The 27,676-nt window shown below is 51.1% G+C and overlaps 1 protein-coding gene across 2 annotated transcripts; it reads left to right on the forward strand.

Moving 5' to 3' along the window:
• The first annotated feature begins 1,378 nt into the window (after positions 1–1,378).
• On the forward strand, positions 1,379–26,139 carry TK2 (thymidine kinase 2). 2 transcript variants are annotated; one of them, XM_084755593.1, is made up of 10 exons: positions 1,379–1,545; positions 2,080–2,117; positions 6,974–7,048; positions 8,707–8,760; positions 11,039–11,128; positions 12,835–12,908; positions 21,686–21,774; positions 22,331–22,410; positions 23,536–23,616; positions 24,585–26,139. In XM_084755593.1, exons 1-10 carry the CDS (start codon positions 1,413–1,415, stop codon positions 24,681–24,683), a joined length of 813 nt encoding a protein of 270 aa, XP_084611719.1. In that variant the 5' UTR covers positions 1,379–1,412; the 3' UTR covers positions 24,684–26,139. The 2 variants fall into 2 exon arrangements, with proteins under 2 accessions (XP_084611719.1, XP_084611720.1); XM_084755594.1 differs by lacking the exon at positions 2,080–2,117 and having other exon boundaries at positions 1,400–1,545.
• The last annotated feature ends 1,537 nt before the right edge of the window (positions 26,140–27,676 follow it).

A 27,676-nucleotide genomic window follows, 5' to 3' on the forward strand; every position in this document is an offset into this window, starting at 1 on the left:
AAGACTGACAAAACAAAAAACAAACAAAACCTTGGGGGAAGAAAGGGTTATTATTTGGTTTGAGGGCTACAGCCTTTCACCAAGGGAAGACAAAGCAGAAACTAAGGCTGGAATCTGAGGCAGAAACTGAAGCAGAGACCATGAAGAACAGTGTTTACTGGCTTCCATTTCCAGGAGTGCTCTTTCATAAATACCCCAGAATCACCTGGCCAGGGACAGCACTGTGCACAGTGTCCAGGCCCTCCCTTTATCAATTAGCGACAAGAAGATGCTCCACAGACATGCCCACAGGCCAATCTGATGCAGCTAATTTCTCAGCTGAGGTGCCCTTTCTCCCGGATGTTTCTAGTTTGTCTTAAGTTGATAAGAATTAACTAGCGCAGCACCCTAATCCATTTAGACCTCTCTGGACCCTGCCCATCTAAGACCGGTTCATTCTGCTGAGTCTGATCAGCAGTTGCCAACAGCCTCACCCCAAGACGCTCACCAAAAACAAAACAAACAAACAAAAAACAAAACAAAACAAAAACAAAAAAAACACATTAACTTTGATTTTGAAGATTATTTTTTTTTGCCTTTGCCAGGTGCCTAGCAAATAATCAGGGCGGCCAGTTAGGATGATGGCGTCTAAAGAGCAAAACTGAAATTGTCTTTCTTCTTCCTGTCTAGGAGGACTGCCAGCATCCTGCAACCTGGAAGAAGTGGAAAACCTCTTAACCCTCACGTTGTAACTACCACATACAGTCAAGGTGGCAACGTCTGGACTTACTGGTCTAGGATGGATGAATTATAGTACCCAAGCCATGCCTAACCCAGGCATATTTTGCTACCTCCTTACAAGTGGGGGTGTTAAGTTCCTTTTTTTTTTTTTTTTTTTGTCCATTCAGTGGAGATACTGGTTATGCCTTCCTGAGGGGTCAACATTAGAGTCCAAACGCTGGAAGTGCCAAAGAGCTTGCGAAACAATAGCTTTCACCCAGCTCCCCTATCCCGTACGTCGTCCCTCACGCTGCTTTTTGTGATGATGGAGATTAAACCTAGGGCGCTTTTAAGCAAGGTGCCCAATTCCAAGCTTGGAAATCGGGAAGGACAAGATCTACCTGCACAGTTGTTAGAAGGGAAATGCCAGGCATCCTGAGTAGGCGCGCGCTAGGTGTGGATGGAGCAGGCAATCAATGAAATAATCTGATATACTAAGAAGCCAATATGTCTCTGGCATTACTAGCCATCCATTCTCTAACCAGGGGCATTTCGCGGTCTGTAAACTGGGAAATCCTCACTTTGAATCTCTTTGGTCTAGTCTAGAGGAAGAAATACGAGAGGACCGTTTAAGGGGCGGGGCCTGGAGAGGGATGGGGTGGGGCTGCAAGACGCACCGGAAGGAAGTTAGGCTAGCGCATCAACTTGGGGCTATGCTGCCGCGGTCGCTGCGTGCCTGGCTTCCCCGGTTGTTGCGCAGCATGGGCACCGAGAGGCCCGGGAGGCCCGGGAGTCTCGATTCGGGCGCCGGGCCGCTGTGGGCACCTCGCCGCGCCTGGCCTCCGGGTAACTAGTATTTTTGTGTTATCTCGTAAGGGCTGCGCTGGTCCAGGCTTCTGACTTTATCCCACTGTGGCTGGCCTTGGGGGGGATCCTCCTCTTCCGAAAGGAAAGCCAAGAGGCATGACTTTCACTGCCCGGTGGGTTGGAAGTGTTGCCAGCCTTAGCTTAGGGAACAGACAGCCTGGGTCCCAGCCCTAAGCCTAAGCCCATCCGCCGCCCCTCGGGATGTCTTGAGTGCAGGTCGTTCCTTATGTCCACTGTGAGGTTCCTGAGCACACAATGCAGGTGACAACGGAAAGTAGAATGTACCAACTGAAGGAAAGTAAGCAAACACAAATAGACCTGGACCCAGGCAGCCACGGTACAGTGTAACATACAGGACCCAACCACAGAGGGGCCTGAGAATGGTAAACATTTTTTTAAAGCCAAGGAGCAATTATAAAAATGACTATTTGTATGGACGTTTATCATATTAGCACAGAAAAGAGTGGATAATTGAAACATTGGTTTTCTTTCTTTTTTATTTTTATTTTTTAGATAAAGATAGAGAAAATGATAAAGAGAAAAAAGCAGTGGTAAGTTCCTCTTTGCATGCGTTCTCCAGTGTAGAATGATTTCTTGTTTGAGGTGGAGCGTGAAGCGATATGCCCACACAGTGAAAACACAAGTACGAGACGATATCCAGGGATAAAAGCTCTCTTCCTTCTTGTGCCCCAGGCCCTTTCTCCAGAGACCACCTCTGTTAGCCATTTCCTGTATGCACCTCCCCCCAAATACCCCCCCAATCCCCCTACCCCCAGATGGGGGCCTTCAGGTACTGTTCTTCAGGTAGGTGTGAACTGCTAAAGATGAGGAGTCATTGTAAACATTTTCACCTCTGCCTGCCCAGCCCAGCTGTGAGGAAGCTTCACACTACCTTCTGTCTGATGGAGACCAGAGAATCCAGGAGGGTCCACAGGGTGGCCTTAGTCCTGAGGATCTTGACAGGCTAGCTTTGGGGGGACCCTCAGAGGAGTAGGGCTGTGAGGTTGAAGGTCAAAGGAAGTGCAGGTTGGACAGGTTCAGGTGCTGAGGTTACCATCAGCCCAGGGGGGTCGGTTTCTTCCTTGGAGACAGTCTCCTTATGTACCCCAAGCCTGGCCTCAGACTTGTGATCTGAATACTAGGATTTCAGGTGCGTGTCACCACATGTGGTCAGGGGCTCATTTCTGTAAGGAGGCGGAAAGCCTGGCTGGGGAAAGGGTAGCTGGAGCACCTGGGTGTCTCTGCTGAGGGTAGAAGGTGTTGCCCCCTGCGGGGGGTGGGGGGTGGGGGGGTTAGTCAGAAGATGAAATGGGCCTGGGAAGGTGGGAAGGAGTGACATCACAGGGAGAGGAAGCCTGGTTCTCAAGATGCTTGGGATTCATGAAATCTCACTAAGGTTCGAAGAGCGGGGCTGGAGAAATGGCTCAGTGCTTAAGAGTGCTTGTTAATTGTGCAGAAGATTCAGGTTTTTGTTCCTAGCACCCACATGACAGCTCACAAACTATTTATTTATTCTTTATTATGTATACAGTGTTCTACCTGCATACATACATACGTAAGTCCTGCAGGCCAGAAGAGGGTACCAGATCTCATTACGGATGGTTGTGAGCCATCATGTGGTTGCTGGGATTTGAACTCAGGACCTTTGGAAGAACAGCCAGCGCTCTTAACAACTCTGAGCCATCTCTCCAGCCCCCCAGACTGTTTTAATTCTAATTCTAAGGGATCCGACACCCTGCCCCGCTTCTGCTCTCTCTGGACACCAGGCATGTATTGGACATACAAGCAAGCAAAACATCCACGCAACACCTAAAAAAATTAGAAGAGGCTATGACAGGTGGCAGCGAGGGGGAAGGAGCGTATCGTTGTGTTGGTAATTGTTGAGTTAATGTTGCTAAGTGCTGGGCCTGTCTGGGTGTGGTCTGAAGCACCCTTGGGTGCACAGTAGCAGTTTGTAGGAGGCGGATAGTGTGGAGCCTGCTTTCAGCCCCACTCAGCACAGCCGACAGCCATTTAAGGGCGGTCCTGTGTGGGAGGTGCTGGGCTGGAACCGTGGGGCCTGAAAACAAAGTAGCCGCTGGCGTTAGGCAGTCGCAGGCCATTCCGACAGAGGAGACAATAAAAAGGACAGTGGTGGATCTAGAAGCAGTGAGTCTGAGGGTTTGAGGAGGGGACTGATGACTGAGGGGCCTGATGCCCCCTGAGAGATGGAGGCTTGTGAGCGTGCAGAGGGGCTGGGGATAGGTGCCGACAGCAGAGCCACCACAGGACGTCACCATAGGCTATGCAACTTCTATTTAGTTATTTAAGTTTTTGAGAAGGGCTCTCACTATCTTACTGTATAGGCCTGTCTGAAGTGGAACTCACGCTTCTCGAGTGCTGGGATCGAAGGGTGCATCACATAACTTTTGAGGAGTAGAACTTTATTTGGCTCATGTTTCTGGAGGCTGAGGAGTCCAAGGTTGAAGGACTAGTATCTGCTGGAGGCCGCATGCATGCTTCATACCAAGAAAGGGAAGGTGGGGGAGGGAGGGAGGGAGAGAGAGACAGAGAGAGAGAGAGAGAGAGAGAGAGAGAGAGAGAGAGAGAGAGAGAGAGGAGAGAGGGGCCCACCCACAATTCATGCTTTTTTCACCAGGAATCCCTTTTCTGATAACTGACCTGCAACACTGACATCAAGTGATTCTTGACGGCAGAGCTCTCAATCCCTCTGCAAGGTCTAATCTCTCAACACTGTTACACCGGGGACGAGTTTACAGCTTGTGAGCTTTAGGGGACACAGTTCAAATCTTAGCACTGCCATGCGGGGTGATCTGATTTGTCTTTCAGGGAGGGATGGTGGTGGGACCACGGTGGGAGTCCTGTGGGGTAAGAGAGGTAGAGAGGAGAGGAGTAGGAGGAATGCTACTCGTGTGTCCTTGGTTTTGATTGGCAGTTCTGTGGGGTTATGGGTAATTATTATTATTAGTATTCCTCCTCCCCTGGCAGGGTCTCAACCCTGTCTCTGACTGGCCTGGAACCCCCAGAGACCACCTAACTCTGCCTTCTAAGTGCAGAGGTTAAAGGTGGATGCCGCTATGTCTGTCTTAGTCGCCCCTACAGTGAGAATGCTTACATTCCGTCTTCTGGAGAGATTAAATGTTACTTAGAAAGAAAGGTGTTGAGTTGGAAACAGTGATGCAGGCCTGTCATACTAGTGTTGGGGAGTGTTGGGGAGAGGATGCCCTCAGCCTGGGCAACACAGCAAGATTCTATCTGTAAATAACTAAAAAGTGGAAATGAGAGAAAGGGTAGATTTCTGTCTGGTGGTGTGTGCTTAGCAAGCGTGAGGTACACTATATTCCCAGCACCAGAGAGAGGTGTAGGGTAGAGGCTCACCGTGTCAGTTACAATGGTTGGAGATTGGACTCGGCCTCTGGAGGAAAGCAGGGTGAGTTGCAGCAGACACTGAACTGTGGACCAAGCTGCCCGAATACTTCGATAGCACGTCTTTCTATGTCTGTAATCTCCCCGTTACTTTCTTTGCTACCTTCATGTTTATCATGAGCACTGTGGAGGTTGGGTTCTGCATATCAAGTGCCAGGCACATAGTAGGCCTTCAGCAAACAGTCGAACGACTCACAGATGAGGAATGTGCACATGGGGGAAAAGGTGATGGTGTTTATCTTTGCATTAAGATGATGGGTAATATTTTCTCTGTGATGCCTTTGAATGTCTTCTGTGGGCAGACAGCCCTCTTAAGTATCTTTAGGCATCACACTAAGAAGGACCCAGGCAGGGGCTGGTAGGGATGGCTCAGTGGTAAAGTGCTTGTTGCATGAGCGTGAAGCCTCGAGTTGGGATCCCCAGCCCCTGCATAGAAAGCAAGGCACGTGCCCTGTGTTCCTGGTGCTGGGAAGCAGAGGCAGGAGCAACCCTGGGGTTCCCAGGCCAGCTCGTCTAGCCACTTGATAAAGCCGAGAATGATGGAGGAAAATACCCGGAGTCTGTTTTTTACATGCGCACATGTAAGTGCATGTATCTGCCCACACGTGTACACTCCGTTCTGGGTGTGGGTGGTGCTCTATGCCTGTAATTTTACTCAGAAGGCCGAAGCAGGCCAGTCTGAACTACATAGCAAGCCCTCACTAATGCTTGCTCTCTGATGAGGGCCTGGCGCGCTGGCTGAGCACATTGGAGGCCGACAGTTACCATCTCTCCAGATCTTCGTGGTGGGAATAGGAGCGAGTGTTCTGAGCAGACTGAATAGGGTCAGGTGCAGAGTGGTGTCCAGCTTGAGTTCCTTGTGGGTGTCCAGGGAGAGGAAAAGTAGTCTTCAGGGAAGAATAGCAACCAAAGGCCCAGTAGTGCCCTGCACGGCTTCTTCTTGCTGTTCACTTACTCCTTTGAGCTCATTTTGTGTTTACTCTGGATTCTAAAGTATGTATGACCTGGCTGAGGTCTGGGTTGGAGGGTGGCCTTGCATCTGTGGGAAGGGTCATTGTCCATTTCTGGACACCTGTTAGGTTCAAGGCTGGGGACGGTTGCTAGCCATCAACAGTGTACTTGCTAGGGAAGGTTTTATATTGGGTGTGGTGAGGTGAGGTGGCCAGTTGTGATAGATGTTATACGTAGAATGTGACAGGCGCCACCTAGAGCCATGAGAAGGGGCCTTTTTGGTCTGGGTGCAAATTCACCCCACCGACCTGGATTACTGCCTTGGCAAGTCACTACATATGTGGGGGTACTTCCAGCCTGGGTGTGCAATAGGCCACTATATGACGGGGTAGCTACTTCTCTGGGTGACCCACAGGATGTGTAGGAGAGTTCTTAAGGACCTGTTTGTCTTATGCTGAACTGTGCACCATCTGTGACCCACTGGAACCATAGCCAATTGAGAGCTTCTTGTCTGTATAGGTTAGCGAGTTGCATCCTAGACAGCACACACATGCTTTTTAACCTCAAAGCCATTCATAAGACCCAGGTTACGGAAACAGAACACGTTTATAGCTGACACATGACTGTCCAAAGGGTGGAGCTAGGGGAGGGCTCAGAAGTTGACAGGGCAGTCAAGCTGAGCGGGTGACATAAGGTGTCTTGGTTTGGGCTGAGGCGTCGTCAGTGGTGGACAGGTTGATCGGCATGTATGAAGCTCTGGGTTCGATCCTCAGCTTGTTATTTAAAATAGAAATAGGGACTGGGTGTGGTGTGGATGGATCACGTGGGTTTGCCAGTAGGATATAGGGTGGGGTGTGCTTTTCCTGTTACTGCTTAGTGGGGCGTTGGGGGATTCCCGAGGCAGGGTTTTGGCTTACCACTCAAAGTCCTGCACTGGAACCAAGTGGTCTGAGTGCCTGAGCCTAGTCGCTCCCTCGTGCTCCCCTGGGTGCTTTATCTCCATCCCTAATGTACACTTGTCTTTTGCCAGGTTTGCGTCGAGGGCAACATTGCAAGTGGGAAGACAACGTGCCTGGAGTTCTTCTCCAACACTCCAGATGTGGAGGTATGGCACCCCCATCCCCCTCACCCCCCCATCCCCCTCACCCCCCCATCCCCCTCACCCCCCCATCCCCCTCACCCCCCCATCCCCCTCACCCCCCCTCACCCCCCCATCCCCCTCACCCCCCCATCCCCCTCACCCCCCCATCCCCCTCACCTCCCCATCCCCCTCACCCCCCCATCCCCCTCACCTCCCCATCCCCTCCACCTCCCCATCCCCCTCACCTCCCCATCCCCCTCACCCCCCCATCCCCCTCACCCCCCCATCCCCCTCACCCCCCCATCCCCCTCACCCCCCCATCCCCCTCACCCCCCCATCCCCCTCACCTCCCCATCCCCCTCACCTCCCCATCCCCCTCACCCCCCCATCCCCCTCACCTCCCCATCCCCCTCACCTCCCCATCCCCCTCACCCCCCCATCCCCCTCACCTCCCCATCCCCCTCACCTCCCCATCCCCCTCACCCCCCCATCCCCCTCACCCCCCACTGCCCCGTCCCCACTGGGTTGGAAGGAACCTAAACTGCCTCAGTGGAATGAGTTATCCAGGGCACAGATAACCCTGTCCAACAGAAGGCTGCCGCCAGCCGCCTGTGCAGTCCACACATGTGATCCTGCGCTTTCAGAAGCCTGGCGGGGGTGAAGCAGAAAGAGCACTTTAAGACACCCCAGATATTAACATGTCCCAGTGAAGTCAGTAGTGAGGTAATGAGTGAACTGCTTGCATTCTGTGTCTCATACCAAGTCCTTGGGGTCTGGAGTTCACTTAGCACTTGCAGCACTCTCAATTTGGGCCTCAGATAGAATTATATAATAATATAACAGGGCCATGTAATTGCCTAGAGACCTAGATAGAACAAAAAAGGAAAGAAAAGGATTTCCTCTCTCTCCTTCCTGCTGTGGGACATCACAACGCTGGGCTTTCCAGCCTTAGGACTTTGGGGCTTAGCCCGAGGCCCCCAGGTTCCAGGGTTTCAGACTCATACTTAACACCACACCAACAACTTCCCTGGTTTTCAGGCTTTGGACCTAGACTGAGTTGTGCCACTTGCATCCCTGGGGCCCCAGCTTTAGACAACCTGTCACGAGACAGTTCTTCGCCTCCATGTTTGCACGAGCCAATTCTGCTAACGAGTTCCCTCTTGTACATCAATTTCTATGTCCATGCAGTTGGACCTGCCCTGGTAGAGAGCCCTGACCTATACAGCGATGTGTCTGGGCCAGGTCCACCCTTGTTTGTCTTCCAAGCTATGAAGGGCTTGGTCGACTTCAGTAAGCCCACTCCTCTTCAGCCTGAGCTGGTTTTCAGTTAGTTACAGGTCATTATTTATTTATTTATTTATTTGTTTGTTTGTTATTATGTATACAGTGCTCTGCCTGCACATACACCTGCAGGCCAGACGAGGGCATCAGATCACATTATAGATGGTTGTGAGCCACCATGTGGTTGCTGGGAATTGAACTCAGGACCTTTGGAAAAGCAGGTGGTGTGTGCTCTTAACCACTGAGCCATCTCTCCAGCCCAGGTCATTTCTGTAATGGTTTCTCCTCCTAGAAAGGTGGCCTTTCAGAGGGGGTTCGTCCCACTCTTAGCACCCAGTCAGCGCTGCCCTCTGGCTGTATTTAAATGGCACGCTGTCCCAACATATCTTCTTTCCTTCCAGGTGTTCATGGAGCCTGTGCTCAAGTGGAGAAATGTGCGCGGCCATAATCCTCTGGTGAGTGTTCGTTTCTTGCACAAACTGCTAGCTTCCCTTGAGAGCCTAGGAATGGCGATGCTGGATCCTGAGCCCAGCACACACACTCCTTGTCCCCACTGTTAGCTCACTTGAAGAAATGGAGACCAGTGAGCCAGGGATTCCTGAGGCCTGGGTGTGCACAAACCCAGTGGTCTCCTGGCAACTGTCTCTAACCTTCCCAGTGCCTTAGCTTCCCGGGGACCTCGCTGCTCCAGGCCGTCAGTTTTCTCCACAGGCCTCTGATTTGTCTTTGGGCTTCAAGTCTAGTCATGGACTCCTGTGCTTTACCCTGGAGCTGCCCATCTCCCTTCCCAAGCTGGGCCTACACAGCAGGGCCCATGGTGTGCATGCGCTTCTTCTCCCTCCTGCACTCAGAAAGCTGGGTGCTGCCTGCTCGACAAAGACGGATAGAAGGCAGAGAGTGCCAGACGGGATGAGGAAAGGGCTCTTGGTGCTGGGCTCCCATGTATTCCTCAGCTAAGGGAACTGGTCACAGAGTTTTAGCAGTGCCTTGCAGTACTTCGACAGTGTCTGCTGGAGTTCGTTACACTCAGTTCCGCCGCAGGCCGCGCCTGTGTCTACTGTGCTCACTGTCGTTTGCTAGAGCGCAGCTGCATCACCTCGCCTTTAGTATCCGCATGTCATTCGCTCAGCGACTGTTACACACCTTCTGTGTGGCAGACACTGCTCTGCATGCTAGGACACTGAACGATTTAAATGAAGTCTCTGGTCCCCTGGCCTAATATAGTCAGTTGGAGGACAGTTAGATGTAAGAATATGGTGGCTGTGAAGGGAGCTGTGCAGAGAGCTACAGCGGGCGAAAGCGGGCTGCTAGATAAGCAAAGCTCATAGTCTTTAAATAAGAAGCACCCAGACCTGTGACACAGATGCCAATGGAAGAAGACAGATTGTCAGCCATCTTGGCGTATAACAGAGAAAACCCATTGCCAGTCATACTTTCTAGAGGCCAGAGAGGAACTAGGACTGATTATCAAGTTAAGACAGCTTTAGTCTCAGCTATCTAGGATTATAGGAGGCACTTCACAGACCAGAAGTACAGCCTCAGAAGATTGCATTATGAGTGTTGTTGTTGTCATTGTCACTGTTGTCATTGTCGTCGTCGTGGTCGTCGTCGTGGTCGTCGTCGTCATCATCATCATCATCATCATCATCATCATCATCATTATCATCATCTCTACAACTTTCTGCTGGTCCAAAGAGCAAGACTTATTCTTGTGTGGCAATTGGCTTACCATGCTCATTCTCTGGTGCCGGAAATTAGGTGCTTCGCAGTCATTCAGCTTGTGATTTGCTCAGATTTTCTTTCACCCACAATTAATAAAAACCTTTTATTCTCAATGCGGAGCACTCAAGTGTCATGAGTTTACACCAAGAGGAAAAAACAAAAACAAAAATGCAGAAAAGAAGCTGGGCATAGTGTCCCGTGCTTGTAGTCTCTGCACTCTGGAGAGTTGAGGCAGGAAGACCCTGGGTCCCTGACCGCCCTGGCTGTATGTAAGACCCAGTCTTCCCTCTTCTCTCCAAACAGGCCCCTCCCCCCTGTAGAAAGTAAAGCAAAAGATTACTAGTGAGCAGACTGGAGCAGGAAGTGTTTTTGTCTGTAGGTGATAGAGGGATTGAGGGCTGGTACCTATTGTATGTAGGGTAGGCCAGAGACCACATCTCTGATAAGGTGACAGTTGGGCAGAGACCCGTCTATGAGGGAGGGAGCACTGTAGGCATCTAGAGGAAGAGGAAAAGAGGCAGGTGCAAAGGCCTTGAGACAGGGTCCTGCTTGGCATGTTTGCAGAACACTAAGGAAGCTTGTGTGGCTAAAGCTGACTGGCCAGGGGAAGAGGGGGAAGAGACGAGGATGGCAGTGGATTTCTGGGGCCTGTAGACCAGGATGGATTTGATTTGAATGCAGTGCAAAGTCCCTAGAAGGTCTGGAGCAGGAGGAGACATTAGCAAGTTCATTTTGGCTGCTGGATAGAGAACAGATCGTGGGGAAACTCAAAGCTGACCATGAGTGTCTGCTTGTTCCTCAGGGGGCACATCTTGGTCTGGCTTTTATGCACTCTCCATAATTAATACCTGTCTCTGTCCACCCTGTTCTGAGAGCTCAGCAGCTGTCCTGTGTCTCCCTCTGGCCCCAGCCCTGCCCATGTGGGTTTCCTGAGATGGCTTTCAGGGACTGGGAGACCTGGGTCCTGCACTTTCCATTTAGACAGGAAGTGCTTCGTTTTCTGTTGTGCAGGGGCTAATGTACCAGGATGCCAGTCGATGGGGCCTCACACTGCAGACCTACGTGCAGCTCACTATGCTGGACCAGCACACTCGTCCTCAGGTATAGTCCAGATTTACTTTTGACCTGGTCAAATAAGAACACTCTTGAAATTCAGGTGTTGTCACAAAGGGAAGTATCACAAGGAAGTCATCTCTGACTACAGCAAGGCCTTCTGTCCTCACAGGTAGCTGTCTTGATGTCATCCCGAGCTCGTGTCTTTGTAATCTGATCACTGATGGGCTTACCATCATTTAACACAGAGTGGACTGCAGCAGCACCATCACCTGAGGACTTGTTAGAATTGTCCACTTCTTGGCCCCTCCCCAGAGCTACTGAGTCAGAAAATCTAGGGCTGAGGTCTAGCAATCTGCGTTACCCAGCTGTCCAGGATTCCTGGATGCATGCTCTGTGTGTCCGTGTGTTTGAGAACTACTGATCAAATCTCCATGGGGTCTGGCTTTCAGCTTCTTCAATAATCTGACTCACCTTGGGTCAGCAATCTAGCACTGGTTCAACTAGGTGTTGGGGCAAGACAGGGCCCACGGAGCTACCCAGGCCCCTCCATCAGCAGGAGCAGATTGCCTTAGGAGATAAGGTGGCAAGGGTGGCCATGGTCGCTGCCTATGGGCAAAACTCTAAACACAGCTAGAGCCTTTCCATGTAGGAGACAGGACACCCCTGTAGCCAATAACACTGGCACAGTCACTAGGCTGAGCAGCTCGGCCCAAGCCTGGCTATAGCTGGTTATGACATATAGCTGCAGCTATGATTCTTCGCTTGACATAAGTCTGTATCTTTTCAAATTGACAGATGTGAGTAGACTCTTTGGAGTCTATTCTACTTTCTAAATGTTTCCATAAATCAGCACCTACAGTCATCACCTCCCTCCTTGGTTTGCTCTGCTTTGCACTCTAAATTATATCTGATGATGTGTGACTATTATGGGATGTGGGCTGAAATGTGCTAAGGAGGCAGAGGCAGAGCCAGTTGGATTGAGCAAGAGAGAGAGAGATGGCTGAAGGAGGAGATAGAAAAAGATGGGCAGAGAAAGATAGGAGCAGCTCATACAGAAAGGATAGGAGGAAACATGGATGCTCGGAGATCCTGGAGGGCAGGTCGGTGAGCAGAGAGTGAGTTACAGATCTGAACATGCCCGTGGCCACTGTGGGCCGCACTGTGTTTGTCCACTAGGTGTCAGGTGGGCAAGTCCCTCCTGCTTCCCCCAAAGTGTGTTATAGATGAAGAGGAAGAGGATCCAGGGAGGCTGTGAGCACCTTGCAGAAAGGTGATGTCCAGCTCTCCTCCTCCCCACTGGGCAGGGGACGTCCTGGTTTCAGAGTTCCTCCTCAGCCCTGGCCTTCTGTGGCTCTGCTTCACATACCCAGGTCCTGAGGTAAAGGCTCTACTCACCAGACTGTGCCAATCGGGCAGTACTTGGCAGCTTTGCTAGCATGTTCCATATCCTGGTTGAGTCTCTCTTCTCCTATGGAAAGAGGTGCGGTGGCTGCTGGCAGCCCTGGGCCCCCCCCACTGTTGCCGTCACTGTCCTTCATCCTGGAAACTTCAGGCCGGGTCAGGTCAGGGTGGAGGCAGATGCACTGTGAGCCTCAGGGCAGATTTGGCCTCTGCTGTCCTCTTGCCCTCTCCGCACAGTCTAATGTGCAGCAAGGTGGAAGGGACCCATGAGAGTGGTGGGGCAGTTCTCAGGACTTCCTGTGCCTTCGTCTTCTGTACCTGAGAGTAAATCACTTTTTCCATTCCTTTAGATGTTACCAGTACGGTTGATGGAAAGGTCAATTTACAGCGCAAGATACATTTTTGTAGAAAACCTGTATAGAAGGTACTGTAGTTTGTATAGTCTGCCGTTTATTAAACTACTCATTCTGTGTGTGTGTGCGCGTGTGTGTGTGTGTATGTGTGTGTGTGTGTGTGTGTGCGCGCACATGCGTGGGTGTGTACACATGTGGAGGCCAAAGAACAACCTTCGGTGTGAGTCCTCAGAACTTTAGATTTATTTAATTTTATGTGTATGAGTGGTTTTTTGTTTCAGTCTTTGCTTACGTGTATATATGTGTACCATGTGTGTGCCGGTGTTCACAGAAGTCAGAAGAGGTATTGGATCCCCTGGAGTTATAGATGGCCACCATGTGGGTTCTGGGAACCACACCCAGGTCCTTTGCAGTAGCAACAAATGTTCTTAATCACCAGCTCATCTCTCCAGCCCTCCACCTTGCTTTTTGAGACATGGTCACTCACTGGCTTAGTTATCACTGACTAGGCGAGGCGGCTGGCCAGCACACTCCAGGGACCTGCCTGTTTCTACTTGTCAGTGCTGGGATTGCAGGCAGATACCATCAGGCCTGTGCTTTTCACAGGCAGGGATGGCAGGCAAGAGGGCCGAGAGGATTCCATGGGAGTTGAACTCGGGTCCTCATGCTTGCACAAACACTTTATCAGCAGAGCTGTCTCCCAGCCCTAAAGCACTGCCTACTCACCTGACACATATGGAGTACCAACAGCATCGACAAGCTTCTGTTGCTTTATGGTACCGTGTAACAGATAACCACAAAACCAAGTAGTGACAGCCACATTCCTTTATTGCCACGTTGGCTGGGGGGGGGCGGGGTCACACAGGTGGCTCCTTTACCTTCGCCTAGAAAAATGTCTGGGACTAGGCTGGCCTAGGATGGACTTGGCCACGATAACTCAGACAACTCCTCCTTCCTTTTGCCTGCCATGTCCTCTGGGACCAGAAGCAAGCATAGGCCTTCTCATCGCATGCAGAAGGCAGCAGTCCCAGTGGGAGCACACCAGCACGCCCACAGTAGTTGTTCCACCCTTGCTGATGTTTTATTGGTCCCATGTGCACAGGAGCCCAGGGGTGGCAGGCGAGAGGGCCGAGAGGATTCCATGGCACAGCGCAAGGCTGGTGGGAAGATGGAGATTTGGGATGTCAGGAGTGGTCAGTTTGCCGGCGCTGATGTTGTTTGTGGGTTTTCACTCAAAGCTGGCATCTGTCCTCATCTTTTATCTTTTATCCATTTTATTTGTCCAAAGTATTTTTTTTCTTCTGTCCTTCTGTCTTTACATCGGCTTTGGTGGAGGTGGTGGTGCAGCCCAGCAAGTCTAAACTGTGGTGGGGGTGTTCGGTCCTTCTGGGCTTCACGAGATCGATTCCTGACTGCTGTGCTGGGAATGGCACAGCTCATGCAGTAATGCAGCTTGACATAGAGCGTGGGGCGCACGTAAGCATCGAAGGCACTTGCTTTGGAGATGTCCCTGACAGCAAGGGCCTTACAATATTCTAAATGATAAACGTCTTAACGGCCTTGTCCTTGGGCAGGCACCGGGCACAGTTCACCCAGCGAATTGGCTGCGTATGACCAAGGCCCTTTGTTAGCAAAACTGTTGTGTCTTCTTTTTTTGGATCATCCAAGGAAAGAGCATCTTTTATCTTTTTATCATATTTTTTTTTATCTTATCTACAGTTGGAAGGGTTCTAGTGGCTCCCCCCCAGGTTCTTTGGGTCAACTGTGGGAGGGCCTACATCTCTGTGCTCAGGTTACCGATGATTTGGGAGGGTCCTAGAGGAGGTGGGTTGCAGACTGAAGTCGGAGGTTCTAGCCTTTTCTGAGCAGTTTCCGTCTTTATAGCCGTGTGCCTGGTGCCCCTGTCCCTATCAGCGTCCCCACTGTTTCCTGTTTTGAGCTTGTAGTACTGCTGTTACTTCTTGGGGAGCTGGGCCTCAGAGTTGTGCAGAATGGTCCCAGCTCCTCAGCTCCCAACCTCCTGTCCACAGCTGTCCTCGCTGTTCCGCCTCCACCTGTTTTAAAAAAGATTTATTTATTTTTATTCGTGTGTGTGTGTGTGTGTGTGTGTGTGTGTGTGTGTGTTGCTTGTGTGCATGTTTGTGCCTGGTGCCCGTAGAGTCAGAACAGGGCATCGGGTCTCCTTGGACTAGAGCTATGGGCAGCAGTGAGCTTCCTTGTGGGCACTGGGAATCAAAACCTGCCCTCTGCAAGAACAGCCGCTCGTAACTGCTGAGCTCTCTCCCCAGCTCCCAGACCATCTTGCCTACGTGGACAGAGCCTCCTTGGTTTTATTTTTTGTGTGGTGCTGTGGATCAAACCCAGGTCCTTGTATATGCCAGACAAATACTTTATCACTAAGCTGCATCCCCCGTCCTCACCTTGCTGCTTTTAATAATGACTTTCTTTGTAGTATTTAAGACATTTATTTGCGTTGATAACATTTGGCTAATTTTAATATGTAAAAGTGGCTATTCCACTTGATTAAATAATCCACGTGATTATTTAATCATTTTTTACTTGTCCCCAACTGGATCATACGCTCTCTGAAGGCAGAGACAGGCTCTGCTGAACAAGCATAGAGGGCTCTGCTTAGTGCTTGTTCAAGCGGGTTAGATGGTTTCGGCCTCTAGCCAGCTTATTCCTCAGTGCCCCCTGTTGGTTCTAACCTGTGCTCTTGAGGGAGTCTGTGCTCCTGATGGCCCTAAGCTGCTTCACTGGTCTCCTGAATGAGGTCCTCTGTTCCCTGGGCCCCTGAGTCAGGTCCGTGTTGTGTGTCTGACCGCAGACCTTCCTTGTGGGCTTCTGCTTGCCTTCCACAGGTAGCATTCTTCAAGATCCCTTCCTTGGGTTTCCAGAGGGTATGAGACAATCCAGTGCTTGGTTCCTCCAGCCCTTCCCTCTCCGATGCCACCCCCCCCTCCCAGCACCATGCAGGGGCGGGGCTGTGGCAGAGCGCAGAAAGGATGCCCATGTTGCTTGTTTTCCGGAGGAAAGGCATCTAGGCAGAGGACAAGGTGTGGGGGGATTTCCTGTGAACCTGGGAGACAGTGGCTGCCTGTGTCTTCTGATGGCTGTTTGCCGGGCTGGCTTGTGAGGTCGTGACCTGGAGTGCAGTGACCGGAGGTGAAGGGGGGAGTATGAAATGGGTTGGCATCCCCAGCCCTGCTTGTGGTAGGCTGCCTGTGCCAGCACAGTCCCCTCCCCTAGGCCCTGGTGGGCTTAGCTGGGGCCTTCTTACAGCATTTCTTCATTAGGCTTAACAGGGCAGCTCCAAGCTTCCCTGCTCTGTGGTGTTTGTGGGCAGCACAGGAGGAGAATGTAGTGCTCCCCCCCCCCACCCCCCGCCCCTCCTTTTCTATATTCCTTTTCCAGCTCTTTTCCTGTCCTGGTGACTTCAGGGTTGTGCCTCCCTAGCACCTGTGATCTGGATTTCCGTGAGACCGTGAAGCTCAGAACAGTTTAGTGTCTTTGTTTCTGTCCTTGGGAGCTAATTGTTCTGAGGTTGGTTAGCCTTCAAGGGGTCAGTATTCCCTGAAGACCTTCCTGTAGCCTGGAGACCTTTGAAGAAGCCAGTGACTGTTGGCCCACAAGTGGCCTTGGGTAGTTCAGAGGCTGCTGGGACACTGAGGCACCTGGAGGGCGAGACTACTTGTCTCAGGGTACAGAAGCATGGGAGAGGGTGGCGACCCTCAGACCTTCTCTGGGGGCAGTGGAAAGCCCTCTTGGGTGCTGCCTCCCTAGCGTAGCCTCACAGCTCTGGTAACCGTCTAGACATTTTGAGTATCATCCTTTACTCTAGGACTTTGTGTTCTGCTCACATCTGAAAATTAGTCTGTGTACTTAACCCTGGAAAAATGCTTTATCTCCTAGTAAATACCATGCTTAGCAAGTGTCTGGGAATGGCCCCTCCCCCAGTCTCACGCCCTGAGCCCGAGGTCAGCAGAGAGAACCTAGACCAGGGGCTGGAAGCAGCTTCCCTGTTTGCAGCTGAGAACTGGACCAGCTCTGTTACTCCTTGGACACTGGGGCATTTCCTCATGCGGTTAAGGGGATGGGCAGGGCCCATGGACCGGGGCCACAGTGGTTGATTTTAGGCTCTACTTGGCAAGGGAGGAACTCAGAAGGGATTGCAAAGGCAGCTGCATTTCGGAGGTGCAAGGAGCAGTTCAGGACAGGGATGATAGTCTGCCCCCTGCTACATGGGGCAAGCGAGAGGTGAGGAATGGTGAGAGGCAACCCACAGGCACCACTGAAGCCACTGCCTCTTTCCACACCGGCCTCACTTGTGCCTCTCCCTCCATCACCTACCTGGGCATCCCATAGACACACAGGTCTCCTTAGTACTGGTGGGCAGAGCCCAGGACTCTCAGTGTCGGTCAAAAAACCACCTGGTTGAGGAACAGGTTGTAAATGAGGTCCAGCAGAGGCCAGCCACCGTGTGGTACAGGTCTCTCTCTGTCCCCACACCTCTGCCCTTTTCCTGGAGTGTGGGCCGTCTGTCGTGGGAACAAGACTGAGTTCTGAGAGTTGTTCTTGGGACTGAGGGTTTATTGTGCAAGGTTCTCTCCTGCACTGAGCCTGTGGTTTGTCTCTCACAGGTGTTGCCTCTGGCTCTGCTGGGTGGGATTTTATACTGTCTTTGTGGTAAAGGTTTCCAGGTTTATTTCCAGGCCTAGAGTGGGGCAGCTGTCAGCCACTGCCTTGACAGTGAAAAGTTTTTTGGATCACAGCTTTAGAGGGCCAGTGGGAGGGAGAAGGGAATTGGGAGGTCCTGTAAGGCCACTCCTCGCAATCTCAGCAGGCCCAGGAAACTGGGCTGTGATAAAGGCGTGCTGGAGAGGGATTGCTTAGCGCTTTCTGCCTCCACTTCCCATCAACCTGCTGGCTGAGAAGTAGTCACCGCGGACAGAAGACGCTGAGAACCCCAAGAGGCAACTAGATCCAGGATTGTCAAAGTACAATTTATTAGGGGCTTGTGGACAGAAGTGTGACAGGAAGATAGGAGGGTGGATCCCAGTACCCTAAAGCAGGAAGAGAGGTTTATTTGTTCAGCCAGGAAATTGGATAGCACCTGGCTTTTCTTAAAATACTGTCAGGGTTATGGGTTGTGGTGGCGCACACCTTTAATCCCAGGACTTGGGATGCAGAGGCAGGTGGATCTCTGAGTTTGAGGCCAGCCTGGTCCACAGAGTGAGTTCTAGGACAGCTAGGGCCGCACAGAGAAACCTTGTCTCAAAAAACCATCACTAAGTAAACAAAGAAAAAGCTGTCAATGTGTCTTGTGTCTGTTAAGAAGCAGCTTGGGCATCAGTGACCAACCTACATCTCCCCGGATGACTATCTGAATATCTTTACTTGTTCTTTAGGGCTTGGAATACATGCTAGGTTCACATAGTGGATAAAATAGAGTTACAACCAACATGTCTATGAACTGTCAACCTGTTGTTCGAGCCTGAACCACAGGCAATATAGAACTAACTAGGTTTGGCGGTATCTTAGCCTGTACTTGGACCAAAATATCTTGGTTCTTACTGTGGAAGCTCAGCTGAGTACAGGTATGCATGGGGATCAACTCTAGCCTAGAAGTTCATGTTTCCCCATTTCCTGAGATGCCCAAGGGAAAGGCTTACTAATGTGTGGTGGTAGAGAGTCCTTTCACAGACAGGGATGTAGTCATGGTTGACCTGGCAATGCTCGCTTGATCTTTTTCTCAGGGATCCTTGGGAGGATCTGGACCTTTGCTGAGGATCTGGAGGAGGGGGCCTGACTTTGCACTCTGTAATTAAAGGCTTGGGTTTCTGGAAAAGCCCACAGACATGATTTGGAGTTCTGCATCTCCGCAAAGCATAATTTCTCAGAGTGTTCTTGCCTTTGGAACCATAAACAAGTGAAGAGCACCCCAAAGGAGAAGCCCACTTCTTCCGGTGAGGGTGGGAGGCAGAGTGAGTACAATTCCGCCACAGGCAGTCTGAGGGCTTTGTGTAAATTGCTGAAGAGAAGATTCGGATTTCATGCTGACATCAGAAACAGGAACTTGTGAGCTGTGGGCACAGGGCTGCAATGCAAAGCTGAAGGTGGCGCGGAAGGATCAAATAGCTAAGGAGGCCACACGGGCAGTTGTGTGGTAAGCCCCATGGGCTGAGGAATTGACCGCAAAGGCTTCACAAGACTGCCTGCTCCTCCTTTCCTAAGAACAGCAGTAGAGGAATGGAGTGGGGCCAGCGGGGAACATGGGCCCTCTCACCTCCCCTACCTGGCCAGAGCCAGGCCAGGCCAGGCCACAGAAATACACTGATCCATACTGTGATCCACACTGTGATCCACACACTGATCCTCACACTGATCCACACTGTGATCCACACTGTGATCCACACACTGATCTACACTATGATCCACATTGTGATCCACATACTGATCCACACTGATCCACACACTGATCCACACTGTGATCCACATACTGATCCACACTGTGATCCACATACTGATCCACACTGTGATCCCCACACTGATCCACATTGTGATACACACACTGATCCACACTGTGATCCACACACTGATCCACACTGTCATGCACATACTGATCCACACAGTGATCCACACTGTGATCCACATACTGATCCACAATGTGATCCCCACACTGATCCACATTGTGATACACACACTGATCCACACTGTGATCCACACACTGATCCACACTGTCATGCACATACTGATCCACACAGTGATCCACATACTGATCCACACTGTCATGCACATACTGATCCACACAGTGATCCACACTGTGATCCACATACTGATCCACAATGTGATCCCCACACTGATCCACATTGTGATACACACACTGATCCACACTGTGATCCACACACTGATCCACACTGTCATGCACATACTGATCCACACAGTGATCCACACACTGATCCACACTGTCATGCACATACTGATCCACACAGTGATCCACATACTGATCCACACTGTCATGCACATACTGATCCACACAGTGATCCACACTGTGATCCACATACTGATCCACACTGTGATCCACATTGTGATCCATATGGTGGTCCACACACTGATCCACACTGTGATCCACACACTGATGCACACTGTCATGCACATACTGATCCACACAGTGATCCACACACTGATCCACATTGTGATCCACACACTGATCCACACTGTGATCCACATTGTGATCCACACTGATCACCGCTGACAGAGCAGGGAAAACAACTAATGCACTGGAGAGCAGGTGGGACTGAGAGTGAGGCTCAGGCCTGAGCCTCCATGTTCTTCTCATCTGTAACCTAGGGCTGGAACTCAGCAGAAGTACAGGCTTTCTGTCTTAATCTGTTTGAGATAGCGCCTCTTTGTAGAGCCCAGGCTAGTCAGGAACTAAGAAGTTTTTATGTAGCCCAGGTTGGTGTCAATCATGAGCTCCTCCTGCCTTGGCCTCCTAAGATTAGCTATGGAATCCTAGAAGCTCCTAGGACCCCAGGCAGGCGCCCCCACAGCCAGCCTGTGATGTGGGTTCTTGAGCATCTGCTACTTTTAAGCTGAACTAAGTAGAAACCTGATACAAAGTACGGTGAGCAGTGGGACTCACTGGCTCAGTTAATGAGTTGACTTGGTCTCTCTGTGTTTTGGTTAGGGCCACAATTGCTCTGATGAAACACCGCGACCAAAAGCAACTTGGGGAGGAAAGGGTTTATTTCACTCACAGTTCCACAAAACAGTTCATTATCAAAAGCAGTGAGGGCAGGAACTCAAGCCAGACAGGAACCTGGAGGCAGGAGCTGATGCTGCTCACTGGCTTGCTCATCATGGCTTGCTCAGCCTGCTCACAGAACCCAGGACCAGCAGCTGGATCTTACAGAGGCGTTTTCTCAGTTGAGATTTCTTCCTTATTCTCTTGAAATCTTGCCTTTTGGCTAGATTGGCTGGGTTTATAGGCACGTAGGGCATGCCTAGCTTACCCCCCCCCCCTTCCTATAGGAAGTTGAAGTCAGGCACTCATGCTTGCAGAGCAGGCACTCTTAATTACTGAGCCAACTTCCCAGCTTTGCTTTTTAAGTTATAACATTTAAAATATGTAATAATGCCCCCCACTCTTGTTTTGAGTATTAGTACCTTGTTCTAGTTTGAAAAGCAAAGAACAAAGGAGAAGAAAGTTGATGGCTGTACTTGCAGTAGTTCTGCGGCTCAGAGAAGAGCGCTGTGGACGGCTTGGTGCATTTCTAGTCATTTCAAAGTGTGGACACACTTCTTTTTTTTTTTTTTTAATGTGGTCGGGGCATATGCAGACAGTTTAACCTTCTGTGTTCATTGAGCAGTAAGTTCAGAGCCTTTCCCTTTTCTGCGTATGACTTTACTACACCATCCTGCAGCCACGGTATACTTTACTGCTGCAGAGACAGACCAACACTTGCTTTCTCATTGTGCTGAGCAGTGCATGGCAAGCATCCCTGAGTATTTTCACAGAGAAAGAGGCGTGAAAATGACCCGCTGATCCACTCCCAACTGGAATGCTGTCTCTGTGCTTGGAAGAGGACAGACTAAAGTGCTTTTGTCTCAATTCCAGAAGCAGTCACCCTCAGTCAGTCAGTGCCATGGCCAGCCCCATCCCTGGTGGTGGCAGGCCAGAAAGGTAGACGCACATGGTCCTGGCGTCCTATGTGCCATCCACCATCTGTAGACCACACTGTGGGACTTGGCGATGCCTTCCAAACAGAAGCCACCTGGGGGTCCTTTGGGGGGGGGGAGTAACACAGCACACGGGTGAAAGCAAACCTTGGTCCTCTCATTGCAGCGGGAAGATGCCTGAGGTGGACTACGTGGTTCTGTCTGAGTGGTTTGACTGGATCATCAGGAGCATTGATGTCTCTGTTGACCTGATAGGTAAGGCAGCCTCTCCCTGTGCCTACCTGGAGGCCCCCGGGGGCACGGCTTGTGAGGTTCCGCTTTGCAGACACAGCAGGCAGGGACTCTTACCACCCAGGGTTCCTTCTCCATCGTAGTTCCCCAAAGGCAGGGGGAATTTAGGGTTTTCTTCCCCCCTGTGAAGGAACTCTGGCCTGGTTCCTTAAACTTCCTTCCCTTGGGTCAACTACTTCCAGCCCCCCACCCACCTCAATCTGCTCTGATCTGATGGCTTTTCTGTGGTGTGTGGGAGGGACAGAAATTGGACAGTGGTTGAAGCCCCTGGCTTGCCAGACCCTGTGTAGGAATGGAATCCCTTTAAGCTTCATGGTGATGCTGTGGGGGCTGAGGGCAAGGAAAGAGGATTGGGCTGAGGGTCAAGGCTCCTAGGGCTAGGGGGAGACTGAGCAGGCTTGGCGAGGCTCCTGCCGTGACTGAGGTGGTGTACCTCCACCCCCGCCCATGTGTCTCCCTCGTCTTTTCTCCCACACCAAGAGCACAGCAACCAGAGCCACTTGTGTTTTTTAAATCTCAGTTTATCTTCGGACCACTCCTGAGATCTGCTACCAGAGATTAAAGATGAGGTGCAGGGAAGAGGAGAAAGTCATTCCGATGGTAAGAGGCCAGAGGCATGTCCGCCTCATCCTGTTAGCTCACCACAACATTATCAAGAATATTTGTAGCAAAAACCAGGAAGTTCACAACTGAGGGTGAACTCTGGCTTCCTCTGTGGCTTTGGAGCCCTGTGGGTGCCAGAGCTGCTTTACTTCCTGTGTTTCTGATGCAGGCTGCTGCACTCCCATGTATACCGTGCTCCAGGCCTGTCTAATTCCTAAAGCCCAGCCAAGCTTTGTTTTGGCCCGGCAAGGCACATCCCAGCCATGAAGGCCTAGGCTTACTCCAGGCATTTCCTTTGAAATCCCAGAGACAGTGATGGAGCACCATGGAGCTCAGCTTGGGCAGTTGTTCTGTGCTGGGGTTTGGCATTTCTGTGCTCTATTCAACAACTCAGATGTTCCCAAGAAATGCCCTGTCTGGAGTCCTCCCAAGCCACTATCCACGGGGTTGACCTAGTGATTTTGACAAGGTCTTTAAGACAAGCTTGGCTCCTAATACCCAGGGGGAGTCCAGTGGTGGGTAAGAAGGCAGCAGCGTGGTTTGTGGGCCAGCTTCGGGGGTGGAGGGCAGAATGTTGCTGGAGGGGCTGGCTGGCTGCCTGAGATGCATGTGGGCAACAGTGGCGTGGGAGCATCCATCTCCTTCTCCATGGACTGCCCCACATCAGGCCTTCCCCAGGAGAGGTCCTTACGGCCTGAGCAATCTCTCACGAGTGCTCTACACGGAGAGTTTAGTAAGAGGAGAGGTTTAGTCTTCCTGGTGACAAGCCAGAGGGAGGGGTAGGAGCTGCTCAGCGCTGGGACACCTGTCAGTGACAGCTGTACATTGCCACATGGTGGAACTGGGTCTCTCGCTGGAGAAGTGGCAAGAAATGGGAGCTGCCAGGTGGGGAGGTGCGCCTTTAAACTTGGCTGGGGAAGACCAGTGGATGGTGGGGGACGCACTGAGCATTTAAGTCACAGGCAGTTCCCACAGCCAGGCTGGTTGTTACAGGGTCTTTTGTTCATGCCACTTCCTAATAGTCCTTGAGAATTCTGTCCTGCCTTGTCCCCGTGAGACCCGTGGTGGGTGGGTGGGATTTCTCCCCTCCCCCTCCCCTCAGCCTTTGTGTTTCCGTGGCAGGAATACCTCTGTGCTATCCACTGTCTCTACGAGGAGTGGCTGCTTAATGGTGGCCTTTTCCCAGCTGCAGCCCCTGTTCTGGTAAGTCTGTGTCCCTCCCAGAGTGGAGACTTTATGAGGAGGAAGGCCCAGAGAATGTCACCTATGCCACAGAAAAGAGCTCTCTCTCTCTCTCTCTCTCTCTCTCTCTCTCTCTCTCTCTCTCTCGTTACTTTCGTGACGTGTCACATACACTGCATCACTGCAAAGAAGTACTCCAGCTGCTCTGCACCTGGGTTTGAGTTTGGACCTTCAGGCATGATGGTCCCCATCCTTTAGTTGGGGACACAGAGCCCATTCATCATGGTTAGGTGACTCGGTGTCTTCAGAAGGCCTATAAGTGGCTGTCCTTAGTTGTCACACAGTGGCACCTGCAGGAAGTGCTGAGTATATACAAGTGCCACACCCCTGCCTGCTGCCTCTGAGCTCCTGGGCTGACTGTAGCACTTCCTCATAGCATTGTGTTGACATGTCCTCCCTATCCATATGGCCTACTGCTTATTCCCTGTGTTCTGATTTGCTCTTCCTAAATTTCCTTCAGCAGGCAGATACTACTTGAGTGAGGCTGTCACATATCCAGTAGGGGATCATTAGATTCTGTTTATGGCCTTGGGCTGTGGGTCACATAGACATTCTGGCCACGAGAGGCAGGCAGCAAGGGACAGCTTCAGTGTGGAAGCTTCCAGATTATTTTCTTTGCGGGGCAGGGAAAGTAGCAGAGTCACAGGGAGCTCGTCTAGGTGGTGAGTCCCTGGGTTTAGCCCCCCGGCACGGCCCCCTGGCTCCCAGAACCAGTGAAAAGAAACGGCATTGATGATGGGGTGGATCCTTCTGTGAAAATCCAGTCGAGGGCGTAGATTGCCCGGGAACTTGGGGCTGTAGGGTTCTGACCTTCTTGGCCTCTCAGCCTCTGTTGTCTTCCCAGTGGGGATGGAGTTGGTTAGTGCAGCCTATGACCTGTTTTTGTTTTTGTTTTTGTTTTTGTTTTGACCTGTTTGTTTTATTTCCAGGTGATTGAGGCTGACCACAATTTGGAGAAAATGTTAGAACTCTTTGAACAAAACCGGGCCCGGATATTAACTCCAGAGAACTGGAAGCATGGCCCGTAGGACTGGAGCCGTCTACGAGACAGGGCCAGGAGCAGCCCAGCAGGCCGGGCTAGCTGCTAGGAGCCGTTGGGAGAATCCAGTCTCAGGAGGGTCTCTTACCTGCTCAGATCTAGTCTCATAATGGCCTTCTCATTATGGGACAAAATAGCTTTTGTCTTTCGGATCCTTGAAGCACACACCCCGATGTCCCTGCTGGTGGCTTCCTGATACTGAAACCATTTGTAAAAAAATGCTCACTGTGTCCCTGGTGGTGTTCTGGGTGCTGTGCATCAAGCCACCCGGTAGGGCAAGGGAGCAGTCTTCCATCCCAGGCAAGGATTTGAAGCTCAGAGAGGTGCAGGACTCTTCAAGGTCACACAGCCAGTGCATAGCAGAGCTGCCACCATTTAGACACCTGAGCCAATCCCCACAGCACTGCTGCTGCTCTGAGCTCCTGCCCACCACGTCTTCATGAGAAGAGCTGGCAGTACGTGGCTTCCATCATATTTCACTACTGGGCAAGTTTCAAGGAGAAAAGACACCACTAGTCTTTGGCACCGTCTGTCATTTGGCCTGAGCCCAGTGCTTCCTGGCATGAAGTTGCTACGCTTCCTGCCCTTTGTCATCTGGACTGCTGTGTCCATAGGGGAATCCTGCACTGGCCTTTAGATGGTGCCAGTGTCCTTGAAGATGAAGGTCCTTCCTAGACTGCTGCCAGTTTCATGTCATTCTGTGTCAGGAAAAAAGGCATTTGGGACCTGGACGCTTTGCCCTGTGCTGAGCGAGACCAAGGGCAGCCAGCTGGCCTTCCAAGACCCTGTCACTCTCTCCTGTCCTTGTGTAAGGGGCAGCGCCCTTGGAATTACTGAGTATTTGTGCTCTGGGGAGAGACACAGTGGCTTTAGCTCCTTGGAAGTGTTTTTCCATCTGAGTGGATGTCTTGGATCACAGAGCATGAAGCTATCTCTATGGGATCAGAAAATACCTTAGCTTTGCTTGGCTGTAACTGCACTGAACGACCAAGAGAAAGAAACCATTCCTCGGGGACAGTGGGGCTGGGAAGTCAGGGCTTGCCAAGAAAGGCATTCAAAGCCTTGCTCTTGACACTCTGGAGTGGGCGGAGTTATTAGGAGAAGACTGGACACGGACTCAGAATGATTCCTGTGCACTCTGGAGACACACAGCAAGGTGGGCTGCAGACGAGTATGTGCCAGCTGGTGGCCAGAGAGAGGGCCAGGAGTCCAGTTCTCGGTCCTTCCTGCTTGGACCAAGTCTTGGGCCCTTTCCGTAGTATGAGGATAAACCATAAACCTGAGAAAGGCCTGGACCTTTGAGCCAGCAGTCCTGACCCGGGCATCTTTACAATTTGCAAAATAATGGTCCAGCGCGTGCCCCTCTGCTCAGCCAGAGCACCTCTTCTGGGGAGAGGTTCGATGTTTCTCTTGCTCTGAAGTAGCCAATAAATTCTACATCTAAACCCTGATGTCAGTTTTCTCATTTTACTATTACTTATTTATTTTTGAGACAGTGTCATACTTGATAGCTGAGGCTGGCCCTGAACTCTTAGCAGTAGTTTTGCCTCAGCCTTTTGAGTGCTGTGGCTACAGGCATGTGGTACCACGTCTGGCTTGTGTGTTCATTTGTAATTTAATGTAATTTTTTCTTTGTTTATTTTTATGTGTTTGGGTGTTTTGCCTGTGTGTACATGTGTACCTGGTGGCCATGGAGGCTATAAGAGGGCACTGGGCCTTTTGGGACTGGAGTTAGCTGTGGGCTGCCACGTGGGTGCTAGGAGCTGAACCTAGGGTCCCTAAAAGAGCAGCCAGTGCTCTTAACCACCAAGCCCTGTGTGTTCATTTTTCAAATACCCTGTTTCCTAACATAGTGTGCACGGTTCAGAAAGAGCCTCCCGTCCTCGCATCTCGACACTGCACACAGGAGACCATCTACGGCCCAGGCTAGGCTTGTAGAAACCTCCAGCTCAGAGGTCACACCTGAAACAGCCAGAAAGCCAGCTTTCACAGGGGCTGTGATCTGTCAGGCAGGCCAGGCAGGAGCAAAGGTCGTGGAGCAAGTACCAGCACTACCATCTCATGGCCAGAAGAAGGTGTGTAGCACATAGTAGGCCACAGGGCATCACTCCTGACAGCTGTCCCTGAGTGGCTGGTAGAGCATGGCAGAGGTTGGCATCCTTGTAGAGCTGTAGTGTCCATGTTTTGACTCCAAGACAACTCGATCCTTCCATCTGGGTCAGATTCACTAACTACATTTTGGAGGGTCACTTCTCAGTCTGCTGTGAAAAATGACCCATGACCAAATAAATTTTGGAAACACACTGTTCAGCAAGCTTCCCTTGCTTCTCGCCTCAGGATTTGCAGGCTGGGTATTAGGCTAGTGAGGTATAGACTTCTTGGAGGAAGAAATGGTTGGTTCTTCAGAACCTCTTGGACTCTGGCTTCCTAAATAAAAACATTACTTTTATTTTGAATTATGTGTATGGCAGTGTATTTGTGTGGTACCCCACATATGTGCATGTGTACAGTGCTCATGAAGGTCAGAAGAGGGCCTTGGATGCCCTGGAGCTGTAGTTACATGTTGTGAGCTGCTGAATGTGGGTGCTGGAAATCAAATTTGGCTTCACTCTATAATCAATTCTTTATCAAACCTCCTCTGCTAGGTAATGTGAGGCAGACAATCTAGGGTAGTTCAGTAACTTGGAGCTCTTTGGATTAGGCCAGGCACATCTCCCTTTTCTAATAACAATGGGTGACCTAGCTCCTGTACTTGCACATACTGTGCATGTACCTCTCTGTAACCTTGTGACCTTGGCTCAACACCTGTGTCAGGTTGCATGCACATGCCTTGAAAACACTGGGGGAGAATGGGGAGACAGAATGACCCAGCGGGTTCAGGAGCCCCACAAGAAGACCCGGGGGGGGCCTGCACAAACTGCTGTACCAACCAAGGGCAATGCATGCAGTAAACCTAGACCCCCTGTTCAGATCTAGCCAGTG

The sequence above is a fragment of the Acomys minous genome (genome assembly GCF_964271855.1).
Source record: "Acomys minous genome assembly, chromosome: 14".
Taxonomy (NCBI): Eukaryota; Metazoa; Chordata; class Mammalia; order Rodentia; family Muridae; genus Acomys; species Acomys minous.